Source organism: Pelodiscus sinensis, chromosome 7 (genome assembly GCF_049634645.1).
Source record: "Pelodiscus sinensis isolate JC-2024 chromosome 7, ASM4963464v1, whole genome shotgun sequence".
NCBI classification, from domain to species: domain Eukaryota; kingdom Metazoa; phylum Chordata; order Testudines; family Trionychidae; genus Pelodiscus; species Pelodiscus sinensis.
Genome location: NC_134717.1, coordinates 75,557,750 through 75,582,803, shown reverse-complemented (window position 1 = coordinate 75,582,803; position 25,054 = coordinate 75,557,750). Strand labels below are relative to the sequence as shown.

The window sequence follows — 25,054 nt, the reverse complement described above, 5'->3', positions numbered from 1 at the left end:
CTTCTAGTTATGCACCAAGAATGCAGGATTTCTGTCTTTTGTTTATTTACCTGCATCCTTGAAAAAGAATGACAGGACCATGTTTCTCCCTCACACACCACACGCCTTCTGCTCACATATGACCACCTTTGCTTATGATCGTTAACTGATTTTAAGGTACCACAGCTTCTTGTAAAAGCTCCCCCTGCATTCCCTGAGGGCCAGGAATCAAACCAGCAGCACCCTTTACGGAAGTGAGAACACAGAGTCAGAGCTCTCAGTCTCTCATACAGCCTGCTAGCGCCAACCGGGAAATGAGGGGTTCTGGCTGCGGGGTGGGGTTCATGAGAAGGGCAGAGCTATGCCTGGCAGAGCGGGTTCGTAGACTCACAGGATTGTGCGGATGTGATCCAGTCACAGAGTGCATCTAGAAGTGCAGCTTCTTCCCCATGCATATTGGAACTGGTCTTTTGCAGAGGTAGCAAGCAAGGCTTTGGAAATTAATATGCGCTTGTATTTACGGTAATGGCCATTTATTTAAACACTGCGACATTTATCTCCCCAGTATCACAATTTTTCCTTTTGAAAGGAAAATTCAGTGCATGACTGTTCCCTGCTGAGCTCTGTCGGGATTACTTAGGACAAGGTCCATGCAAATAGGACAATGAGCCACAGGCTGACAGAGGTCACTGCCACGGCACTGCTTGGGAAATACTTCTGGTTTACATATTCAATGATAGTCATCACAGCTGGGGTAGTCTCCTCACATGTGGGCTGGATCTGGTCTGGTGGGAGAATAAATCCGTAGGTACCCCGGTCTCTCAGCTCAAACGTGTAGGAGAATGGAATGCCAATCAGGTGAGCCCAGTCCCGTGAGGAGCCAGAGTTCTTGTCTATTAATTTAAATATACGGGTGAGACAAATATATCAGGCACCATTCTTTATGCATGATCATAGTTTATCCAAAATTGCCGCACAATCCCTGTCCCAGGCTGTATCACCACACCACATGTAGCCACATTTCACTGTGGGAAAAGTTATTCTAGATTAAGCACTTGATTACATTGAAGATCTTTCCATAAAACTTGCATAGGGAAAATACCCCTTTATAAGAGACTTACCCAATAACCAGAGATGCATTCAAAGGGTCTGTGACGGGGCTAGCCTGCCCCGCACTGAGCAGGAGGGAGGGGAGCCCGTCTATTGGGTAGAATATGCCCCTCCCCACAGCCCTACCGGGCATGCTCGCAGTGCAGCCTCACTATAAAAGGCTGCTGGGCTGCTCAGTTGGTGTGGACTGCTGGGGAGGAAGCATCTTTAGCCCCAGATGCAGGGCCACAGCTGGACCTGCTGCCAGAATCAGAGCCGGAGGGACTGCCGCTATTGCTGCTACCATCCCTAGGTCAAGCACGCCTCCAACGCTGACTCCGGGGGGCCGCCCGCCCGCCCGCCCTGCTGCAGTGGACATCCCCTGCGCTGCTGCCCCAGAGACAGGACCGGCTGACGTTGCCGCCGCCGCCAGCCCAGCATCGCCTGGTGGGACCTCCGTCGGCCACAAGGCTGGGGTAGGAAGCAACCCAGGGCGAGGGGCAGGGAGAACCCCAGTGGGCTCGGTGCGTTTCGGGGAGGACCCCCTGCTGAGCCAGTGGTGGGAACCACCCACCACTATTAGGGCCCTGGGTTGGGGTCCGGTGGAGAGGGAGGGCCTGGACCCCCCTACCCCAACCCCGCAGGGCGTGGACTAGGCCTCAGGGCCTGCTTTAAACCCCCCAGACCAGGCCTCAGGGTCTGCGAGTTGGGTGGGCCTGCTTTAATCTCGGGGAGGAGAGGACGGGGCAGGGGGACCATATACCTTCTTCTAAAGCCTTTGGCCTCAGCCACAAGTGGAGACAAGGTACGGATTACAGACCAGGGTTTGTGAATATTATCCATTGCACAGCCCCATGAAAGGGCTTCAACCTTCACATTTTGGGACTCTCTTGCTGGGTAAAGGGGTAGTTGAGTCTCCACCATCTCTGTTGAAATGGTCAGACTGCTAGCAGTGGTGGCCCTAGCCTAGCTGCCAGCACCTGGCACCCTAGGCAAACCATGCAATCGGGCCCCCCCCCCAGCCCCAGGGGCAGATATCGACTGAGGGTTTGGTTCTGTGCTGGGGAGAGGGGGGCTGGGGATGGAGTTCTGTGGCTGGGGGCCTGGAGGTTGGGGGCTTGGTGCCAGGAGGCTGGGGATGGTGGCCTGGGGGATGGTGATGGAGTTTGGGGGCTGGGGAGAGGGAACAGGGTGCCAGTCGGGGGAGAGATTCCCCTGCACCCGCCTCCTCCCAAGATCCCACGTCCCCCAGAGAGAAGCCGGCATGCACCTCCCCCGGGGCCGAATCCCCCCTCCCGCGGAGCAGGGGAACTCCCCCCGCGTTCCTCCTCCCCTGGGGCCGACCCTCCCCCTCCCGTGGGGCAGAGGAAACCCCCTCGCGTTTCTCCTCCCCCGGGGCTGACCCCCTCCTCCCACGGGGCAGGGGCAACCCCCCTTGTGTTCCTCTTCCCCCGGGGCCAATCCCCCCAGCACAGGAGAACACCCCCCCCACACGTTCCTCCTCCCCTGGGGCCACCCCCGCTCCCGCAGCACAGGGGAAACCCCCCGGGCGCCTCCTCTCCCAGGACTTACCCACCTCCTGGCTGCAGGGAAGCCGTGCTCCAGGTAAGGCGTGGGAAATGGAAGGGGCCGGGTTGGAATTTGGCGCCCCATGCAACTTGTCGCCCTAGGCGTGCCTAGTTTTCCTATAGGCACGGCTGCCCCTGACTGCTAGCCTCTATCATCTAGTGCTCCTGGGGTATGGACACCTGATAGCTAGGAACTAGATTGAGACTAATCTGTTTCACACACAACATCACCCACCAGATTATAACAGCTGATAGACGCTATAAACCCAATTTGGATTTGGATGGCTGACTGACAGGTCTAGTGAAATCCTTTCTTTGGAGATGTCAATAGGACTTTTGCCATCAACTCCAAAGGGACCAAGATTTCAACTTGTATCACATATCAATCAACTTGTGTGCCCTGGGATACTTTCATGATGAATTCTATATAAGAACTAGCATCTGACTGAATCTTAGAATGATAGAATCCTAGGGCTGGAAGAGATCTCAGAAGGTCATCGAGTCCAGCCCCCTGCCCAAGGCAGGACCAATCCCAACTAACTCATCCCAGCCAGGGCTTTGTCAAGCTGGGACTTAAAAACCTCTAGGGATGGAGACTCCACTACTTCTCTAGGTAACCCATTCCAGTGCTTCACCACCCTCCTCGGGAAATAGTTTTCCCTAATACCCAACCTAGACCTTTCCCACTGTAACTTGAGACCACTGCTCCTTGTTCTGCCACCCGTCACTACTGAGAACAGCCTCTCTCCATCCTCTTTGGAACCTCATCTTCATGCTGTCAGCTGTTCAGCATATGAAAGGACTCCACAAAGGAGTCCCCAATCAAATGGCTGCAACCTACATACTCACCTAAACCAGCTCATCCATTATTACTCAAAGTGGAAAAGCAATGAAACAGCAATATCGATGAACAAGGCACCTGGACTACCTTGCTCACCTCACGGACAGGAGAATCTCACAACACAGACTTACACAAAATGGAAGAAGTTGGTCCCACAGTAAAATTGGTCCCGTGCTTTTCCTTCAGTGCAACTGCTGCTTTCTCTCCTGCTTCCATCTGTACATTTGAAATGGAAAGAGTCGTAACAGAATGATTTGGAGGGGATTAGTATTTTTCTCCATTTCAGGCTTGATTCTGTAGCTCACTGGGTTCAGGTTTTGGCATCAATTATTCATTCAGCACTAGAGCTGGTGGAAAAATTTGTCCAGCTATCAAATGTTCCTTTTTAATTGCATAAGTAGGAGGCTGTAATATTGGAAAAAGAAGATCTGAGTAATATACTTCCACTGTCAGAGATCTGAGTGGTTGTGGCACTGATCAATCACTATCTGCCTACCAACTACTCAATGACACATATAGGGTCCCCATTACCACATTAGCTGACCTCCACACAGTCTTTAATGTACTTATTCTTACCATACCCTGGGGTGGCAAGGCAGAGCTACTGTTCCCACATTAGAGAGGAAACTGAGGCACAAAGAGGCTAAGTGACTTAGCCTTTGGCTCAAACCCAGCTCTTCCAAGTCCAAAGCTAGTGCCCAAAATGCTGTCGTGTTTTATAAACACACATTTTACCTGAATGTATGGGGCCTGATTTTAAAACACTAGGCATATGTCTATCTGGCAGTTAAAAGCCATGGCTGGCCCTCACAAATGCATTTGCATGAATGATTCTGCCCACACAGACCTTGTTTCTAATGGCATTCCTGGCACAAGGGCAAGTAAACCAGGCCTGGTTTTGGGTACTGCAGCTGGTTTCTGATGGTAGGTCTACACTAAGTAAAACCCTAGGGCAGGCCTATGCCAGCTGAGTCCGGGTACTGGGCTGTTTCATGGCTGTCTAGATGTTCAGGCTCAGGTTACAGTCCAAGCTCTGGGAACTCTCCCATCTCATTAGATCCCAGATCCTTGACTGCAGCCTGAGCCCCTACGAGAGACACTTGGCGTTTGTGAGCAGAGCTGTGGCTGTCATGCAGACAAAGCTGCAGGCACATGTTATACATGTGGCACTAGATATTGAGGTTTTGAAAAACAGGCACATCGTGGCAATCCCACAGTAATCACATCCGTAATAATCAAATGCTAATGAGTTATGATGAAGGATCAGGATTAGACTTGCAGTTACAACGCAGCAATGCATAGTACTGTGAGATGAGAAGAGAATGCAGACCTAAATTAATACATCGCAGTGCTTCACATCTCCATCTGCAGGCTCATTTAACTGCACATCCACTAATGTGATCTATGCCATGAAATGCCAGCAATGCCCCACTGCCATGTGTATTGGCCAAACTGGACAGTGTCTTTGGGAAAGAATTCATGGACACAAATCAGATATCCGAAAAGGCAACACACAGAAACCTATTGCAGAACACTTTAATCCGCCTGGACACTCATTAATGAATCTCCACGTCACCGTGTTGTTTCAGGCCAATTCCACAAACCAAATACACAGGGAAGGATTGGCACTTAACTTCATTCACTAGTTTAATTCTTAAGAAAATGGAATTGATTGGCTAGCACACTACCTTCCACATCCTAATGACTTAACCAACCAACCAAGGGCGGTGCTAATTGTTCTTATCAGCCTTTTGTAACTACTTGAACCATCTACTCACTGTCTCTCTCTCCCCCCACCTTCGCTTTTTTTCTTCTTCCCTTCCCCCTCCCCTTATTTATTCTTGGATCTAGACTTCTAATACTCCAGTCCTTTGAAGAAGTGGGTTTTGAGCACAAAAGCTCATGATACCATCTACATGTTTTGTTAGTCTTTAAGGTGCTACTGGACTTTTGTTGTTTTTAAAGTTTTTCCTGTTACAGACTAACTCGGCTACCCCTCTTGGCACCTCATCAGTCCCTTAAGACTACATCAAATCAACACCAATAAATACTCGATATCAGGATAAATACAATAGCATCAAAGAGAGGCAAGGGGAGACTGGCAACACTGTTATACAGACATGAGATACATTTTAAGCATAAAGATGTTCAAGAGTTAACACAGTCATAACCCTTACAGTGATGTGTAGAATGGCTTTGTTGCCTTACCAATTCCTGATGGTTATTTGCCAGATCGGTTTTGTAACCGTATGGAGTGAGAATGTACTGCCCATAAGAGTGAATAGTCAAGAAGCACAAAACATCACTTTTCCTTTCCTCTATAAATCTGGCCACAGCTTTAGTCTCGGGTTCTGATTCTGGTGCCATTCCACAGAAAGTGAGGCTGCTGCAGTTCTGAGATGCGCCAATATCTGTACAGGAATTAGAAAACAAAGCTGAGCTGAGATGATCACAAAACCCAATTTTGAGAGGATGGTGGCATTTCCATTATCGTCTGGCAATGAGGGACTAGATGGCTCAAAGGGGTCTGGTAACATTGTGTCTCCTGCGTTCACACCCCACACACTAGTCTAATAATCTTGGTACAAAATATGCCTTCAGAAGCATCATTTGAAAAGGAGTAACTAACAGGTCAATAATAGCATGGTGAAATGTGTATAGCAACTAAGCTATGAAATTCCTCTCTCCCCCCTCCCCCCCCAGGATATTAAAGGGACATGTTCAAACTCACATAGCTCCGATTAAGTAGAACTGGTTGAGTGAGCCTGTCTTAAACAAAGGGATGCATATTTGCCTCAATTTGCATATAAGTTATAAACTGAGTACTCAGGCAGCGAGGGGGGAGAAAGACAAAGAAAATCTGTATTCAGTATATACAGCTGAAAAAACAGTATGAAGCCTCTTCCCTCTACCAGACTCCATGTCTCCTTGCTCTTGGCTGGAAAGTACTTTAACCAGGGGTCATGCTCAGAAAAATGCTTTTCAAATGGTGATTGAACTATAAAAATGAGATGTAAGAACACACAAATTCTCTCTTCACTCACCATCTCTTTTCACCTAAGACAACAAGAGAAACAGCCATTGCATGTTGGGAATAGATCCTGGCCAGAGAATTTGGTTAGCAAAGTTACAGGGAACACAGGGTATGGAACTTCACCTTGAATCAAGGCTAGTTTGTGAAGTTTAGAAAGTGTTCTCATTTTATTTTCCCTGTAACCATTTCTGAGTTCAATAGCTTGTAATTGTACTCAATTAAAATCCCTCTCTTTGTAGTTAAAAAAACATGTTTTTGTTCTTTAATCAAAAAGTCTCAGGCAATCTGTCACCCAGAGAAGTAGTTTTCTCAGGTTAGCATTAATAGCCTCTGGGTTGAGGTGTAGAGAAGTTTGCACTCCCACCTGTTGGGGAATAAATAGTTTTATATTCAATTATGTCAGTTTGGCTCCTTTTACAAGAATTGCATTCCTTTCAAAGTGAGATCACTGAACTTTGGATATACATTAAAATGAGTGCTGGTGGAAAATATTTTTATCACAACCGTTTTTCAACAGAAAATTGGATTTTTGAAAAATGTTTTTTTAAAAATGTCAATTTTAAATGGAAAAAATCCATTTAAAAATGAATGTGTCTACATTTTTTTTGTATTCCAACCAATAAAAATTAATTTAAATATTGAAATATTTCAATATGGATATGCCATTGTGGTATCTCATGGGAGCTGTAGTTTGGTTACTCCTGTCCCCATACTCCTCTATGAGCCAGCTCCTGAGCCACACTCCTTTTCCCATGATACCCTGTGTCCCAGGGATGCTCCATCTCTCCTAACCAAGAAGGGACATCATATTTCATTATGAATGGTATAGTCTAACTATAGAACCCAGCCCACAGAGACGAATGAGAACATGAGGTACATGAACTACAACTCCCATGTGGCACCATGGCAGCATACCTGGATTAAACTATTTTGTTTATATATAAAAATATTTCAGTTTTTGAAAAACTGAACAAAAAGATGAATTTCTCAGAGAGGAAATAATTTTCTCAAACATTAACTCATTCATTTTTACTAAAAATGCCCCAATACTATAATGTGAATGGAATTTAAATTATTGTAAAGCTTGGATTGATGAGAGGGGCGAAAGAAGGAATTGCTCTCTCTTTTCAGATCTTTCCTTATAATTCCAATTCAAGAAGTCAGTGATCCTGTGGAATTTTTATTTGAGTTCAGCGTTTCCCAGCAGTAATGAGAAGACCCCCTAAAGTCAAGCACAGAAGAGGAAATGAAGGAGAATCTGTTAAAAGAGGTCTCTGAATCTGACACAGCCTATCTTTTCTCCAGAGCCATTTTCCACTTATATAAGGGCAATTATTTATGTTTGCTGCTATAATTTACCATAAGAACAAACATTAGCATTTAGATAACAGACTACTATTACTGTCTGCAACTAATATTTGTATCTGCATAGAACTGGAGGCATAGTTATTAAGGAAGCAAAATTATGTTTGTGTTTGCAAAAACAAATGCCAGGCTGAGGCCATTGAAAATCAGGATCTTAATATTTTTGCAAATGAGATTTCTATTTATAAGCATCTCTTGAAGAAACAAAAAATGTGTTCCCTTGAAGCCTTTAGAATACAAGATACACACAGCTCAGATGGTAGTCTGTTGCTCTTGCATCTCATACCACGCTATTTAGGCAGGTCTCAACATCTGAAATCCTTGGAACTTACTGCACCAGGAGGCATTGAAGTTACGGTTAAGATCTGTCCCAAAGCAGGTGCCATTTACGTGTGGAGAGCGGGATTTTCTCCACAGACGTTCCTGAGCAGAAATGGTTTCAGTTACATAATAACACCGTGTACAGGGAGGTTAAAGATTTAAGTGCTAAAGCATGTACACCTTTAGTTCCTGTGTGTCTAGTAATACTTGCATTCAATGACGTAACTGTGTGTGGTGCATTTCTAAATATCAGTCATGCCAGGTCATAGAATTCCTTCCCTACATTAATGCAGGGGTCCCAGATTAAAAGACAGACCCAGATTTAGGGTGCACCTTAGTGTCTAAGAATGACTATAATGGAATCCAGGTTGTATCTCAGATTCAATAAACTCAGCTAATTTTTGTTGTCAGCCAATCTCCCCCTTACATTTCAGTTCCATGTCTCCTCCACGCCCCATGCCCCATTTAGTGCCTCTTAATCAGATTAGCAACTGAGTTCAAACTCACATTGTGCAATTCTCCACTGACTGACCAGGGTGAGGGAGTACAAGGAGTGGAGCTTGCCAAACCCTGATGCTGCCCAATCTGGTGACATTGAATTTGGACATCACCAGGCTTAATGCAGACTCAGCTCAGCAGGGAGACAGATGAGCGTCACCAAGATGGATTTACAGGGCCAGATTAGGGTCCCAACAATGTCTTCATGCTGATATAGCGGGGAGAGGGGCAAAATGGGAAATGGCCGTGACTCCGAGACCAGTAATGGAGCTGTCCATTTCTTCTGCTGGTGTTATTGAAGCATAAGTAGGGAGACAAGGAAGTGAGGAGTAAAGATTCCAACATTCTTCTTCCCATGTAGTTAAACTCAAGATTGAGGGGAAAAAACATCCTGGAAGAACTGAACATTTCTGGAGGGTGGAGAGACACCTACCCTCCTGTATACAGAGGTTTCCCTTAGTTCTCTGAAAAAATGCCCACTCCAGCTTCCCTTGGGTCTGGAAGCCCAGTCTAACCCATACGATATGAACTTGCAATTTTCAGCAGCATCCCCTTACAACTGTCTGACCAGGGAGTAGCTTCAGCCTCAGGAGAAATATTGAGTACAACTTCCAGAGAGTCACTGGGGCTGGTCAGTAACAAACCCCTTGATACAGTACTGCAGAGATGTTTGATGCTGACTTCTTCCCAGGAAGTTGGCTAGGAGTTCTAGTCACCTGTCTCCTGGGCAGCATGATGCAACACTTGAACTCTCAAGATGTTTTTGTTGGGGAAAATTGTAGGTGCCAAGTAAAAACCACTAGGTACAGTTTGGCAATAGATTCTCTTGAAAATTTGGAGATATTAATTTACGAGCTGCTGTGGCCCAAGTAAATATTAAAGATTAAAGCTTCCAGACTCAAAGTTGCATTAAGGATAGTGATACAATATGGCACCACTGTCCAAGGCACTCCTATACAGAAATGAAGGATTCTTAAAAGAACAACTGAAGTCCAGACACTGAGGAATAGCAGGCCTTGGCCTCTGTATAACTTTGGTACTAGAAAGATGCAGATTTTTTTCCTTAGAAAAATTACCTTCCATTCCTAGCAAAGAAAGCTGCAAAATTCACATTTGGATATCATTATTGGTTATAAATGGTATAATGGATATAAATACAGTGTACATCTATCTTTATAATCCAGTTACTGGGTTTTTATAACTTACTGTTGTCCAGGAATAGATATAACCGTCGATATTGAGAACTGGCAGGACATAAAAGTCCAGGTTCTGCAGGAAACTTTGTATCTTTGGATCAGTTCTGTAATTTTGTAAAATCTGAGGATAAAGAGTGTAAAAGATTAGCATTAGCTCATCTAGTACAAACCAATCATTGGACATGAATTCATCATGAATTAGCATAGAATGGTTGACCACCCCTTAATGTTTCTTTGGGAAGAGACTCCACTTGCTCAACAAGTATTTCGAGGTATCTGCTACACTTTCAAAGACATTTCAAAAGTGATAATAGATCTGATTACATTTATAATGCACTCTACATTGCCAATATCTTGCATTGTGGTAAAGTGCATAGAAACTGCAGTGAGAGGCAGAAGAGATAAATCCTATACATATGGAACCTCACTGTACAAAATTCTCTAGCTCTTTTCTCTTGGATCAGAAATGGTAAATATTCCAGATTTCCCGGTAGCTTTGTGATGCCCAAAGATCATAACTCCAAGCACACTGAAGTCAATGGCAGGCTTCTCACTGACTTCAATGGACTTTGTATCAGGCCCAAGTTGAGGATGCAATGTGCCAAAAATTTTTGTTTGTTACATCCCAAGCCCTGGTTTGAACTTGGGTCTTCAGAAGTGATAGTGTAAGACACTGGGTCAGAGTATAATCTGTCTCTACAGGGGTAGCTTAACAGTTATTTATAAGTAGTAGAAGAAAATGGAGAAATCCTAGCTATCTGCAATTGTTATATTGACATGGGAAAAAGACTCACTTCTTTCACAAACCACTGGCAAAAGGCAGGTGAGATCCATTCTCTGGCATGAATCCCACAGTCCATCCAAATAATCTTCTTAGCCTTGTTTGATGGCTTACTTATCTGGCGAGTGTAAATGTGATCAGCAGGAATACAGTTGTGTTGCAATAAAACAGCCTTGCTTATTATAGCATGTGAAATATGATCCTTGATATACAGCTTAGCCCTCTGAGATACTTATTATTACGGACTTCATTATGACCAGCTTTCCTCCCTTATAACCCAATCTTGGCATCATCCCAGGCCAAGAATATAAGTGTGCATTGAACAAAGAGTACCAATAAAGCATCTTCTAATTCTTTATACTGCCCCATTCACATCTATTAGTCATTTAATGGACTGACTGTTATCATTTTGAGGTTCTTCCCTTTGGAAGGGGAAAAGCAGAAAGAGATCATCCATATTGTCTCAGCAATGGAAACAGATGTTAAAGAATTATCACGAAATAGCCAAGACAAAAAAAAAAACACAGATTATAGAGAGCAATGAAACCCCCTCTTCTCCCCCCCCCCCACACACGCACAATACACACAACTGTAGCAAACACAGTTAAATCAGGATGACTATGGTATACTATGATTCAAAACAGGATTGTAGCCAAATTTGACATCTTCACAATGTAACAAGGGTATCAAAGACTAATTGCAACTGTCATTTTAAAAAAAGACATTTTTTCTGTGCTGGATTGTCTGGAAGCTAAAATTAATCCTGTTATTTCAACAAACCTGGACAAGAAACATTTTAGAGAAGATTTGAACCTGACATATTGTCTCATCATTTTATGGAGATGCTCTTTATTTCTCTTATCACCACCTTCCCCACTCACCTTCAGATAATACATTGGCCGGTTCTCATATGTCATTCCTAGGTAATGCTGTGTCACGAGCTCACTGTTGCTCTCCTTTATCCGGTACATCCAGTGATAAATCTGAAATAGTCATGGGGAATTGTTCTTTTAGGGAGTTCCCTTCACTTTCTCCACCATTTCCAGATAGCAAATGTTTGTTGTTTCTTAGAGACACAGTTTATGCCTCTGAGCATATTGCAGGCTACGATATTACTTAGTGCTGTTCCAGACCAAATAGTGGAGGAAGAAATTTCGCTTACATTAAATTAAATACAAAGTAATACAATGCATAGGTGAGCATCCAAAGTCAGAGTCATGGCAGGATAACAATAGAACAGCCTAGGATTCCTTCAAGACTCCATTCAAGGTTCCAAACCCACTGGGAGCCTTTCTGATGACTTTATTGGGATTTGGATGTTGCAGTCAAATCCTAAAACTATTAAAGGGCTGATCCATTAGTCAGATGATTATTAGTATTTCCACATATCAGTTCAGGAGCAATTCCCAAAGCAAAATTATACAGATGCTTACAGTAAACACATCATATGCCTGAAAAGGAAGTACCACAAAGCTCTCTCTTTCTGTGTATTCTCTAAAGCAACTGTGAAAAATATAAATGAGAACAACAATTCAGGTATCTCTCCTCTCTCCTCTCTCACCACATTCAAGTCTCTTCTTCCATGGAAGGGAACACAACCAAAATGAAAAAAAAAATCTAGTTATTCCTTCCTCTGACCTTCCCAAGGCATCTCATCTTCTCCATTTCTTCCTGTTATATTGTGAGCTCACTGGTATGGTCATCATTTCATGTCTTGGTCAGTGCTGAGCACAATGCTTACATAAATAACAGTGACAAGCCATTATAAGTGATTATTCAAACACTCAATTATTCAAACACTATGGACTAAAAGTAGCAAAAAATGGGTTGAAGCATAAAAATGCTACCTGGGGAAAGATCATGTTCAACAAGGGAATAAAAGAGTCCACAGCAGGACAGTAGCTAAATGCATGAGTTCTTCACAAAGACTATTTACATTTTGAAGATTAAGAAACAAAGGGTGAAATTCTGGCTCGAGTGATGTCAAAAAGAAAACTACCATTAAATTCAATAGGCCAGGATTTCATGCACAAATATTAAAGAAAGCCTGCTCCTGTAATGAGCTTCAAGCAGGCAGACTGCTAAGCCTGCATGGAGCCACACTGACTTCAGTGGAGTTCTCTGCAAACACGGGAACACTTGCATAGAACTCATTGCAGGAGTAAAACTTAAAATGATAGACTTGGTTTCCGTCTTACCTCCTCCATTGGATGATATACCGTATAGGAATAGCCCTCTGGAACCTTCCCTTGGCCCTCCCTTGGCATGCTACTGTCCAACTGTTCTTGTACATCATGTATTAGGACCCTGAAGAAAAACAAAAGAAAGATTAAAGTTCCCAAAGCAACAAGTAACTGAAGAATGACTTTGGCAACATCCTTAAATCAAAAACATGGCCTTTACAACATGGTCTACATTAAGCATCTTGATTATCTGACCATCAGATACAGCTATAATAATAATTGTATTAGAACGGGTTATGTGTTCTCAATATCGTGATTTTTAAAATTTTATTTAAAAGTTCACTCTTACTCTCCTGTCCCCAAACAGCCCCAAAGATGTTCGTGACTTTCCTCACCAGCCAAAGCACCAGTTAAATTTTTTCAAAATATCAAAAAATATTTGAAAGTTTGTCATTTTGAAAGAAAACAGCAAAAATGTTCAAAATATTTCACACTTTTAAAAATTGGGAAGACTTCCCCATGGTGCTTTATTTATAGATTTGCAATTATCATCTTTGTCCTGGAAAATAGATATCCCAGTGTCATAGCCACAAATTAATTCTGAATCTGTTGCATCATGGGCCTGCTTTGGTCATTGATGAAGTAAATGAAAGGCATCTATTAGCACCTGTGGACTTTGGATCAGGCCCTGTGCTGTTTAAGCAGAATTCTTCAGAAGATAGCATAGCCATGTGCAACACTGTTATAAATTTGTGCTTAAAGTAAGTGCTGAGAATAAGACAACTGCAAAAGTAGTACAAGATCACATATTGATGTCTTGCATTGAGAGCACTGGTAGGGTAACCTGCTGCCTTGACCATTGTCAATCTCTGTAACTTTTGAGGGTGCTTTTCACTGAGTTTCAATGTGAGATTTTTAGCTCTCTTGCCACTGTGGCTCAGGGTGAAATGTAAGCTGTACAAACTCACAAGAACTGACACCAAAAGTCTCAGAGCCCCTGTGAACTGAAATCTTTGAATGTAATGCTTGAATATTTAATTATTCTAATATAATACACCAGTTATGTCTCCATCATTGTGCAGCTCCAGTTGTCATACTGCCTTCCTTTTATGCCACCCACCTTCTTAGAGGGGCTTCTCAGAATCTGCATACAGAAATTAACTATCATTCTGGGGTTTTTTTCACCTCTGTAGGATAGAGAACCAAATTTTCAGTCTCTTTCCTCTTGGCCTTTCTCACAAAATAGAGGCGCAAATCATTATAAGTGCAAATAGAGCCCAGTTTTAGAAAATCTGGTCCATAATACTATTTCAATTAGACTATGAACACCTATCCCAGATGCGCTATAATTTATACACTGGCATCTCTATCCTAGATCTTTCCACCTGTTTTTAATAGGGCATTAACATCATTTACTTATTAAAGATAATTAATCAGGCAGGATATCAGTTATCAGCTTGAACTTTTTTTTTTAAGCTTATCATAGCTTCAAAGAGGACCTTAATCTTTTTTCATTGTATCTCTTATTAGTGAATGTCACTCATGATGGGCTGTATTCATTATGCCTGTTGGTCATTTGCCATCCTAGCGCTGGTTGGCTGCAGAACCATAATTTTCCTATGAAACATACTGGCTGGTGGGTTGGGTTTTACAGTTTATATGAAGCGTGTGATAGTTTGGGAACTGTATCTTTGTCTAGTTTTATGGGCACTGGGTAACAGTCATTGCAATTAGGGGTATGCTACACTGCAGTTAGACAACTGAAACTGATCATTCCCGCAGACTGGGCCTCATGGGCCAGTGAAGCTGTTTAATTGCGGTATAGAAGTACTTTAAATCGGGGTAAGGAACCCAGCTTGCCTGGATTTGGCCCCCAGAGGCTCAGGGCTCCCCCACTAGCATTGGGGAAGCTGCACTGGCACCCCAGCCTCCCTCCAGTGCCATCCCCTTCTCCCGTAGGGCTGGAGCACCTAAATCTACGAGCCTGGGTAGGGCCGGCCTTAAGGAAAATGGCATTCTGGGCAAACTTGCATATTGGTGCCCCTACCCCCCTACCGTGGCCATGGTTCCCGCCCCCATTCCTCTTGGAAGCTGCTCAGTCCCTTGCTCCCTGTGTGCAAGGCTATTGTCGCTCCCTCTTGCAAAAGGAACTGTCACAGTCCTTCTTGGCTAAGCCCGTCCTTTAAGAGCTACTTGGGGAATGGAGTATTTTAGATAAAATATTTTCCCCCAGATATGACACACAGACAGCAGGTGCTGCTTGTGAATGGCATAAGATTGTGAAATGAAACAGTGGGTGAAAAACCTGAATGGGCCACTCGCCCTTCAGTGGGTTCTTCCTCCACAGTCCGAGCTGCTCTGCACAAGCCATGGCATCTCCTTTGCTGCACAGCACTTGCCCTTTATGGCTGGTGTTTGGCCGGCAGCTCATGGCGAGCTCCATGCTGTCAGATGGGGGCTGCATCTTGCTTGCACCCATGGCCTTCCTGCAGTCCTCTGGTCATTCCTGACTCACCAGGGGTGCCAGTTCAGATTTTGGTGGGGCTGCGGAAAGCAACTTTTGATTAGGAACCTGAAATCTTTAGGATTTTGTTTTGGTTTGGGGTTTTTTTTGCAAACAACTTGAAAATTAGTTGATTTCACAGTACACAGAAACCCTGAAATATTTCTATCAGTAATAATTAAATCGTCTAGGGAAATCAAGAAAAATGCTGCTTGAGAACTTGCTAGAGTTAAAATTCAGTGATATAAACTTCTGAACTGGGCTTGTTACAAATGGACGAGTGAATGAATAGTTAAAATCAACAAATCTGTCTGGTATTAGGATATTTAATTTGTATCTCTTGACTTTTGATATAATGGTTTTTGCTGTTTTGTTGTAGTCATGTCGGTGCTTGGATGAAAGCCACAAGGTGAGTGGAGTAATATCTTTAATTGGACCGAACATGGGTGGTGTCAGAGACAACCTTTGGAAATCACCAGAACTATTCTCCAGGTCTGTGAAGCTCAAAAGGGCTAATCTCTCACCAACCAAAGGTGTTCCGAATTTTTTTTTTAAAAAGGTATTACCTCACCCACCCACCTTCTCTCTCTTTTTGTGTTTTAACAACTTTAAAACTTGAACTCTTTTCATCTCACCTTTGTCATTAGAAAATTATCAGACATCCCCCCCATAGGTTCCCACAACTGTAAAAATTATAAAAAGACAAAAAGCTTAAAACATATATTACACAATGTTATAAAAATAAAAAGGGCATTCTACCAAGCCTTTTTACAGTCCAGAGCAGCACAGGTGAAGCATTGCAGAGGGGGTGGGGAGATGGGACAGAGTCCATATTCCCACTGATTTCCCTCTGAGTTTCAGGGCTTGATTGAAACTGAAAGTCACAACAATCACACCTTATCTTCAGATTCTCACGCTAGGAACCGGAGTGACTTCCAGAGCATGAAGAAGGTTTGCAGGTTAAGATGGGAGCAAAGAAACAAGGCCCACTTGCCCTGAGCATACTGATAAGTACAACGTGTAGTGAAAACAAAACAAAACCTGAACTCTGCCCAGACAAGATCCAAAGGCTGGATCCAATGAGCACAGTCTGGTGATCATTGGATGGATTAGAGGTCAGCGACAGGGAAGATGGTCACTGGAGTTCTTCAGTACACAAGGGGATCTCTATCAGACAATTATTGGGCATACTTATGTGCCATCAAATGCTGATTTAAGAAGCCCGTCATCTCCTGCACACTGGAGGCTGGAACCCTGACATGCAGTTCCTCTCCAGCATGGATGTCTTCAGGCAGCAGCGGCTTCCACAGATCCAGCTGGAGAGATAATGGTAACACAAATCACATTTCTGTTTCCATCACTCAGGAATATAATTTAGATATGCCAGCTGTGGGTGAAGAAGCAGCAGCAGTCATTCTGAGTGCTCCCTGCCCATACGTCCCTACTCATGTATCCTCTAAACAGTTGCTCCCAGACCATACATCTGGGACACAGCCTCTGTGGTTCCCTGAACATGGGACATCAATTATGCCCACTTGTTTCACAGGTCACACATTGGAGGATGGGAAACTTCATAATTTCCTACATAGCCAAATAAGGGCCGGACACAGCCCAGCCCTTTATTAGTCAAGATCTTAGGCACAGCTTTTTCATGCTTCCTTTTTCATTAATTTCTATGCAAAGTTAAATACAAATCCATTCCATAGAACTAACTTTGCACCAGGTTTCTTGGAAACATTGTTAGCTTCACTCACCAGCAAGGTGTCATGAAGATGCTGAAGTTGCTTTACATGCTCAGATGTTTGTGGCAAGATTCGCAAAACCTGATCCCTGTAAATTAAGAGTAAAACATCACATGAACATGTGTTGAAAATTTCCACCTCTCTCATTAGACTAAAGAGTTATTTTGTATTATAGAAGGGAATTCTCTCATATAGCTGAATACTACTTCATTGAGAACATGACTGGTACATGAATTAATGAAATATTTTAAATACATGTAGGACCAAGTTCTGTAGCTTCTTTGAGTACCTCGGTAGGGTCCTATATTACCACTACTTATTTGGCAGCGACCTGATTTTAAGCACATAAGCAATGTATTCATCGTATCAGATTTGTAAAAGCCAATGGGATTGTTCACATAATTAAACCTGTGCAAGTACGTAAGTGTTTGAATGACTGGTGTTTGCACAACTTATAAAGTTGGTGGTAATATATAGTGAGCAATTTACTTCATCAACTTTGGCCTTTTTCTATTCATAAATCATCCACAAATAGACTTAATGTTTTACATATTATTCGTTATTCAAAATCTCTTGACAAAAATTTTATGCAGACCTTTTTGGTCAATCATAAATGACTTGCTTTATGTCTGAGTATTCATTATTCATGTCCTATGACAGTTCACCTAAATTACATAATATTGTTCCTGCTCCTGGATTGATAGACTAAAACTTTTATAAACAGGAATATCTAACTTTTTAAAAATCACAGTGATTTAAAGATGGCAGGATGAAAACTTGCTGGACCTGTATTTGCATGAGTATAACAGATTTTCTCTTTCTGAAAATGTTTATCTGAAAAAAAAATATTGTAGGTTTGACAGAACAAATAAACAAGACTGCAAACATAGCTGAAACAAATGTATGTATGGTTTCTATTCAAAGAAATCTTCCTAACTACTTTTTTTTCTGGAGTGTTAACCCAGCTCATCTTTGTAGCCCTGTAGCAAGCAGATGTTACATTTCAAATTGCATAAGAGTTTTTAAAGAAATAAATGAAATGTCATAATGAGAGAATGTGTCATCATAACTGAGAGTGGATGTTCATGATTACATTAGATTAAATATCTAAAGGTGAGTTAATAAATTAAGAAGTGAGGTCCTACTAATCTTATAGAATCAGAGAGGTACCAGAAATATTTCTATTTCTTAGCAACCATTGATTTAGACTCTCCTGCCCTGATTTCAATAGGCTTTGGAAAAGTTCTTATAGTATAGGCATGGTCAGGAAAGATGTTAAAATGCAAAGATTCTACTGTGATGGAAACTTGCCACAAGAGCTTTGTGTAGCAAATCATTAACGATCACCAACATAATGTACACTCATTGCATAAGCAGTAATTGCTAATTAGACATTTGCATTCCCATCGCAAATGTACAGTATGCGTTAACTGGAATTAGAATTAGCTAACTCTCCCATTAGCCACTGGAAAAAATTAGAAATATTTTAAAAAATCCCTAATCTTAAAATGATAGCACTTGCAATACTAACTATTTGATACAATCACAGTAAATGTTCCTGCAACAGAACCTTGTAGATATCAGATAAATGCCTCCCACTCTGAAAATGAATCTCTCAGCTGCAGTTGGGTGTTTATTTTCTATTAATGCCTGGGCTTGTCTATCAGAAAAGAAACAATATCCTGCAATGCTTTTCTGTCCCCATTGACATTATGTCTTAATTACACTAAATGGAAGAAATGCCAGACAATCAGATTGCTGCCAGATGGCCAGCTCTTATTTACTGATAAAACCTTTTACAATGGCCAATGTGAAGGCAGATAATTTTTACAAGTATGCTAATATTACAAAGAATGTGCCCACTTATGATTAGGGACAAGGTTTCTGAATGATAAAAGTGCAAAGTCGATCCACCCAGCCAGTCAAGAACAGTTTTTCAATAATAACACAAATGAAGCATTCTCACTATACTAAATTAATAGTGTTAGCATAAATACTGTCAGTGTAAGCTGTGTTCTGATAGGCTGGTCAGAATTTCTACATTTTATATATACTATGTGGTAAATTAAGATAAAGAAACCTAACCTTGTTGGTCTTTTCCAGAGCCATTTCAAAATAATGTCCCTTTGTTTAAGTAGCATCCTGCTTCCCTACCCAAAGCACAGGCTGGCTAGGCTAAGCTAGGTTTACTAATTCCATTCCAACACTGGGCTCAGACGCAAACCAAGTCTGGCTGGGTGGGAGCTCATTCGCAGTCAGCATTTAGAACCCAAGTAGACAGGTCCATTGCCAAAGAGCCACGCACACTGAATCCGGGGGGAGATTTTCCACTGAATTCACTAGGCTCTGGCTCAAACACAGATATACAGACAGTCTCTAAAAGGGGAAGAAGATGCCTGCTGTGCCAGAGGTGTTGTACAATTGTGCGGCAGGCAGGAGCTCATTTAAATAAGCCACTCCTGGGGCTCTGCTCAGGCGGAGGGACCAATCTCCTGACTGCATGTTGAGGCATCCCTGGGCTACACTTACTGGAGTAATGTCTAGCCCTGGGCTCAGTTGCACATTGTATCAAGTGTAGTTCTAGTTACAGAATTAGACACTGGTATTTTGCTTTAATCACATCACTTCCTAAACTCTCAGCAAAGCCTAACCTGCTGTAAATCAGTTATTATTTATATGGGGCCAGATTTTCAAAGGTCTGTAGGTGCCTTAGGATTTCAGTGGTAATTAGATACCTATTCTGCTTAGTGATAGAGATGTAGCCGTGTTAGTCTGGTATAGCTGAAGCAAAATACAGGACTATGTAGCACTTTAAAGACTAACAAGATGGTTTATTAGATGATGAGCTTTCGTGGGCCAGACCCACTTCCTCAGATCAAATAGTGGAAGAAAATAGTCACAACCATGGGGGTCTCAACAAAGACTCTAATTATCTTACCCATTACAGAGATAGATTCCCCAATTATCACCTCTAATATCATTAGCTCACAGACATTTACCTTCCCCCCCCCCGCATTCCCCTTCTGTTCTGCAATTTGATTTGTCCTTTTCATATTTGTTCTTTTTTTTTAAATTGTATCCTTTGGTATATATGGTTGTGACAATTTTCTTCCACTATTTGATCTGAGGAAGTGGGTCTAGCCACGAAAACTCATCATCTAATAAACCATCTTGTTAGTCTTTAAAGTGTTACATAGTCCTGTCTTTTGCTATTCTGCTTAGGAACTTTTGAAATCCCATCTGTAGTTTTAGGCATCTAAATACCTTTAAAAATCTGAACTCTAGTGCCAAAAGTATGCTGGGTTTTTGATAGAACAATAGAAGATTCAGGCCTCATCCCAAAATTATCTAGTTTTCAATATGAAAACAAGCAAATAAAATGGAGGTTGGGAAACGCAGGAGCAGTAATGTAGCCACATCTTTAAAAAATTGAGGGGACATGGGAATAAAAATTTACCAGTCCTGCAATGGCACTCTCCAGGATTGTAAAAAGTTAGGATGGACATGGTCTTCTCATTCCATGCCTATTCAGGAAGGGGGAATATGGTACAGGAAGTCCCCGGGTTACGTACAAGATAGGGACTGTAGGTTTGTTCTTAAGTTGAATTTGTATGCAAGTCGGAACTGGTACATATTGTAGGGGAAACTCGAGCCTAACATTTCTCCAGAGCTCAGTTTTATTCTCCCACACCTCACTTCCCTCAGTCCTTTATTCTCAAGCTGAGGTGTCTGCTGAGAAAAGCCGCTCCGCGTCTCCCTGGTCTGCTGGGGGCAGGGGGGAGGGAGGGGGTGCTAGCTTCGGGTCTCCCTGGTCTGCTGGGGGGGGGGGGGTGCTAGCTTCGGGTCTCCCTGGTCTGCTGGGGGGAAGCAGCTAGTGCGGGGTTGCCTCACCCCGTTTGTAAGTAGGGTTCCGAAGTAAGTTGGATCCATGTAACCTGGGGACTGCCTGTATAAGGGAAAAAATAACTGTGTAATTGCTTATGTTTGTTATAAAAGGGTCTCTGATTTTGGGGTGAATTGACATTAGATTTTATGCTGATTTACACCCTTTGAAAAAGTCTTTTAGCTTCTATGGCTACATCTACACTGGAATGATTTTCCGAAAATGCTTTTAACAGAAAAGTTTACCGTTAAAAGCATTTTTGGAAAAGTGCATCTAGATTGGCAGGATGCTTTTCCGCAAAAGCACTTTCTGCGGAAAAGCATCCGTGGCCAATCTAGACGCGCTTTTCTGCAAAAAAGCCCCGATTGCCATTTTTGCAATCAGGGCTTTTTTGCGGAAAGCAAATCTCTGCTGTCTACACTGGCCCTTTTGCGCGAAAGTTTTTCGGAAAAAGACTTTTGCCCGAACGGGAGCAGCATAGTATTTCCTCAAAAGCACTGACAATCTTACATGAGATCGTCAGTGCTTTTGTGGAAATTCAAGCGGCCAGTGTAGACAGCTGGCAAGTTTTTCTGCAAAAGCAGATGATTTTGCGGAAAAACTTGCCAGTCTAGACACAGCCACAGTGTTTGTAAAGGGTGTAAAAGAGTACAGCATTTGCTCTCTGGCATTTTAAAGCAAATACATCTGAGACAGCATTTGTTTAGGCACTTCCACCTTCAAACTGTGCAACCTTCTCTCCTACCTAGAAGAAATTCCATCAGGGGAATTGTTAGCTCTCTGTATTTGTACTGTGCCCACCACAATGGCTCCTCAACTCTTGGTTGGACCTTAGGCCTTACTGTAATAAACATAGTTAATAATAAACAATATGGATTCCCGGGAACTTTCTGTCCGCTGTAAAGCAAATTCCACATAGGATACAATCTGACACTACAAGAAATTGTGATTATTTTAAGCCCAGTTCTTCTAGCTATACCCACATGTATGTTTTGGATAATTTTACCTGAGGTATGAGATGGCATTTCAAAGCTATATTTTATTCTGTTAGTGTTCACCTCTAAAGGCCCTTGCAAGTATTTCTCTCAGCTTACAAAGGCAATCTAGGTGAGGTTCTGAAATCTTTAACCCTGTGTTAAAGCCACATGTGACTGGTTAAGTGTGGCTAGTTGGCTTAAACAATGTGACTATTTGGCCAGTGGAGTGTGGCTAGTTCACGATAGCAGTAGCCACTATTGTGGTCATTACTTTAGAACTGGACACCATGGCTCTAACCCTTCCTTTTACAACTTGTCTCTCACACACCCCCTCTTCTAATGGCTGTAACTCAAGCATTTTACTAAGAGTTCAGTTCACGAGCACCCACCCTTTCTCACAACTCAGTGCAAAACAATTTTCCTGAGACTGTTACAGATGCATTTTCTCAGAATATTGCAAACTTTTCCAGGATTTAGAAGGCAAAGTTTTTCTCAGTCTCTGTGGACTTTGCCATGTCATTTCTGTAAAGACAATAAATGACATGTATTAAAAAACATCTATCTTCTTTCAGAAAGTACTGCTGTGGACGAAACCATGCCAGTTTTATTGTGTAGGATGGAAAAAAAAGAAAATAAAGAGAAACTATCAAGCACTTTTTCAGAAATAATTATCAGTAGTACAACTTTATCGTCTTATTCCCTTCATCCTCTGGGTTCAGATCATTGGGATTTGCAGATCTGCATATTTTCCAATTTTTTCCAATGTTTTTCATTCCCTGAACTTTGTTAGTTTTACAAGGTTTTCCTTTGCTCCCTGATTATCCAATCCTCTTCTATTTCCATCTTCTATTACAGATAGATTTTTAATAGCAGCTCAGTGTCTCAAAAGCTTTGGAGACATCACTTTGCATATTTCCTCTCCATAGCTCTCATTGATTACTCTTGCTTTATCATCCTCTTCCCAACTCCTGATATATTTGTAGAAGGCCTGATTTCGGTGCTACACTAACTGGATTTTAGCCAATGGGAGCTAAGCACCCTCAGGATCCAAGAAGAGGCACTCGGAACCTTCCACAATTGAATCCTTAACTTGTTTGACTAGAATTAATTCATTCACCCTTTTTCTTGCCTCTATATTTCCCCTATATCTACGCACTTGCTTTCCCACTTCCAGTACAGTATTGTAGCCTTGGGCGTTTAAGCAGGCTGCAGTTGTGGTGTCCCATTTACAGTTCCTTGTACTGTTCATTACACCTTCTCAGAGGCACTGTAATCTGTTGTGCCTCCATTATGGCATTCAGGTGCAGGGTATGGGTGCAGAGGCTTTGGGTTGTGACATGGGGCAGGGGAGCAGAGGGTTGTGGGGAAGAAGTGATGGGATGCCAGGGATAGGATCTGATCAGGAGGTGCTTGCCTCAGTGGCTCCCAGCCAGCATCCCAGCAGGACCCTCAGGCAGGCTCCCTGCCTTCTATGCTCCCGCACACCACTCAAAGCAGCCAGCTGTGGGGGCCATGTGCTCTCTGCATGCATTAGGGGTGGGAGCCTCTCCATGCTGCATGAGCTGTAAACACAGTCCAGGCAGATTCTGTGGTTGGAAACTAGCCAAGCAGAGCTGCAAGGTTGTGCTAGGTGTGAGGTAGAGCACAGAGCCCCCCTCCCTCTTAGAGCACAGCATGCAGAGAACACATTGTGCCCCTGCAGCCTACTGCTTTCAGCCGTATGCGGGGTGTGGAAAGCAGGGCACCGGACTGTGAGTTGGACCCGGCCCACGGGCTGCACTTTGCTTGCCCCTGGTTTATACTCACCCATCATATTGCACCCTCAGGCCAATTCTCCCTGGGATCAGGACTCCCAGGAGGCAGATGATCCCTAGAGATAAATTCATGTTTCTGTGAAAATCCTGACTCTCAGAAGTGCTGGGCTGTAGAGTATATGGATATCTAGACTCCAGGATCACCAGTGGAGCAAACTGACTCATGCACAGAAGATTTATCTCATCCGAAATTTACCACAGTTAAATAATTAACTCTGTATCGCATGCTATTATTTTCTATGATGAAATGTGTATGTTCCTATACACCAGTGGTTCTCTGACTTTTTAGCCTGTGGACCATCTGGCTCAAAGCAAACCTCTCCGTGGACCACCAATTGCTAATGAAAACTCTCTGCTAATTACATAATTACATTCGAGCCATTTTACAACTGCTACAGCTAGAGAGAACAGTTTAATTTAAATTATTAAACAGATTGTTTTAACAGTTTCATGTTAGTTTATTAAACTTCATTTTAAATTAAGTAAAATATTAATTTATGTCCAACACAAAAGGTCTCAATGTTTGCTTTGTTTATGGCAGGGGTGGGGAACCTTTTTCCACGAGGAGTAATGGTAGTTCGAATTAGAGAACCTAATTCGAACTACCTACTCCATGCCACGTGTAGCCGCGGGCACGGAGTCCGCACTAAGGGGGATTTAAAAATGGTGGTGCCCGGCAAGATGCAAATGAAGCCTGGGATATTTAAATCCCAGGCTTCATTTGCAACTTTGAATGCCTACATTAGCCACCCTAGTTTGAACTAGGGTGGCAGTGTAGACATACCCTAATATAATTAACTGTTAACTGTTGATATGTAAATACAGCTCATGCTGGGAGGGGGAAGGAATCCGGGGTGTGGCTATGTAAATCCAATTTAGCCAGGGCTGATGGAGGATCAGTGTTGGAATGGAATGTGGTGTATTGTAACTAATTTGGGGCTCTTGTGGGGGGTCACAAATCGTGCTACCCCTAAATGTGGGAACTGTAAAATATGACACCAGTGCTTGCAGGAGAAACACCATCATTGTAAGAGGTCTCAGAGGAACAAGCCTCCCCCTTCCAGAGTTGAGTGAACTGGGTTGGGTGGGGGGGAGAGAAAGGGCTTGAGTCAGCCTGCTCATGCCTGCCAGGTGTGAGCTGTAAGACTGGCTCAACCTCCCCTTCCCCCCTGGTTTTAAGGACAGACCTAAAGCAGAATTCACGAGGAGTCTTTTTGCTAGTCCAATGGCAGCTGGAATCTTTGGCCAGCCTACGTGATGGCTAAAGAGTTGAAATCACT

At 42.8% G+C, this 25,054-nt stretch overlaps 1 protein-coding gene across 1 annotated transcript; it reads right to left on the bottom strand.

Moving 5' to 3' along the window:
* Positions 1 to 252: 252 nt before the first annotated feature.
* On the bottom strand, positions 253 to 23,249 carry CPO (carboxypeptidase O). Its single transcript, XM_075934414.1, has 11 exons — positions 23,191 to 23,249; positions 17,113 to 17,188; positions 16,550 to 16,674; positions 12,871 to 12,979; positions 11,554 to 11,655; positions 10,686 to 10,790; positions 9,902 to 10,012; positions 8,209 to 8,299; positions 5,686 to 5,888; positions 3,609 to 3,693; positions 253 to 872 (listed from the first exon to the last, which is right to left on the bottom strand). Exons 1-11 carry the CDS (start codon positions 23,247 to 23,249, stop codon positions 616 to 618), a joined length of 1,323 nt encoding a protein of 440 aa, XP_075790529.1. The 3' UTR covers positions 253 to 615.
* Between the last annotated feature and the right edge of the window lie 1,805 nt (positions 23,250 to 25,054).

What these genes read in the sequence shown, in the direction of transcription:
- CPO (XM_075934414.1), bottom strand. Translation starts at nt 23,249, where the DNA reads ATGGAGGCACAACAGATTACAGTGCCTCTGAGAAGGTGTAATGAACAG. An exon ending in AATGAACAGTACAAGGAACT is followed by an intron (nt 17,189 to 23,190) that starts GTAAATGGGACA and finishes CTTAATTTACAG; the next exon opens with GGATCAGGTTTTGCGAATCT. An exon ending in ATCTTCATGACACCTTGCTG is followed by an intron (nt 16,675 to 17,112) that starts GTGAGTGAAGCT and finishes TTATCTCTCCAG; the next exon opens with CTGGATCTGTGGAAGCCGCT.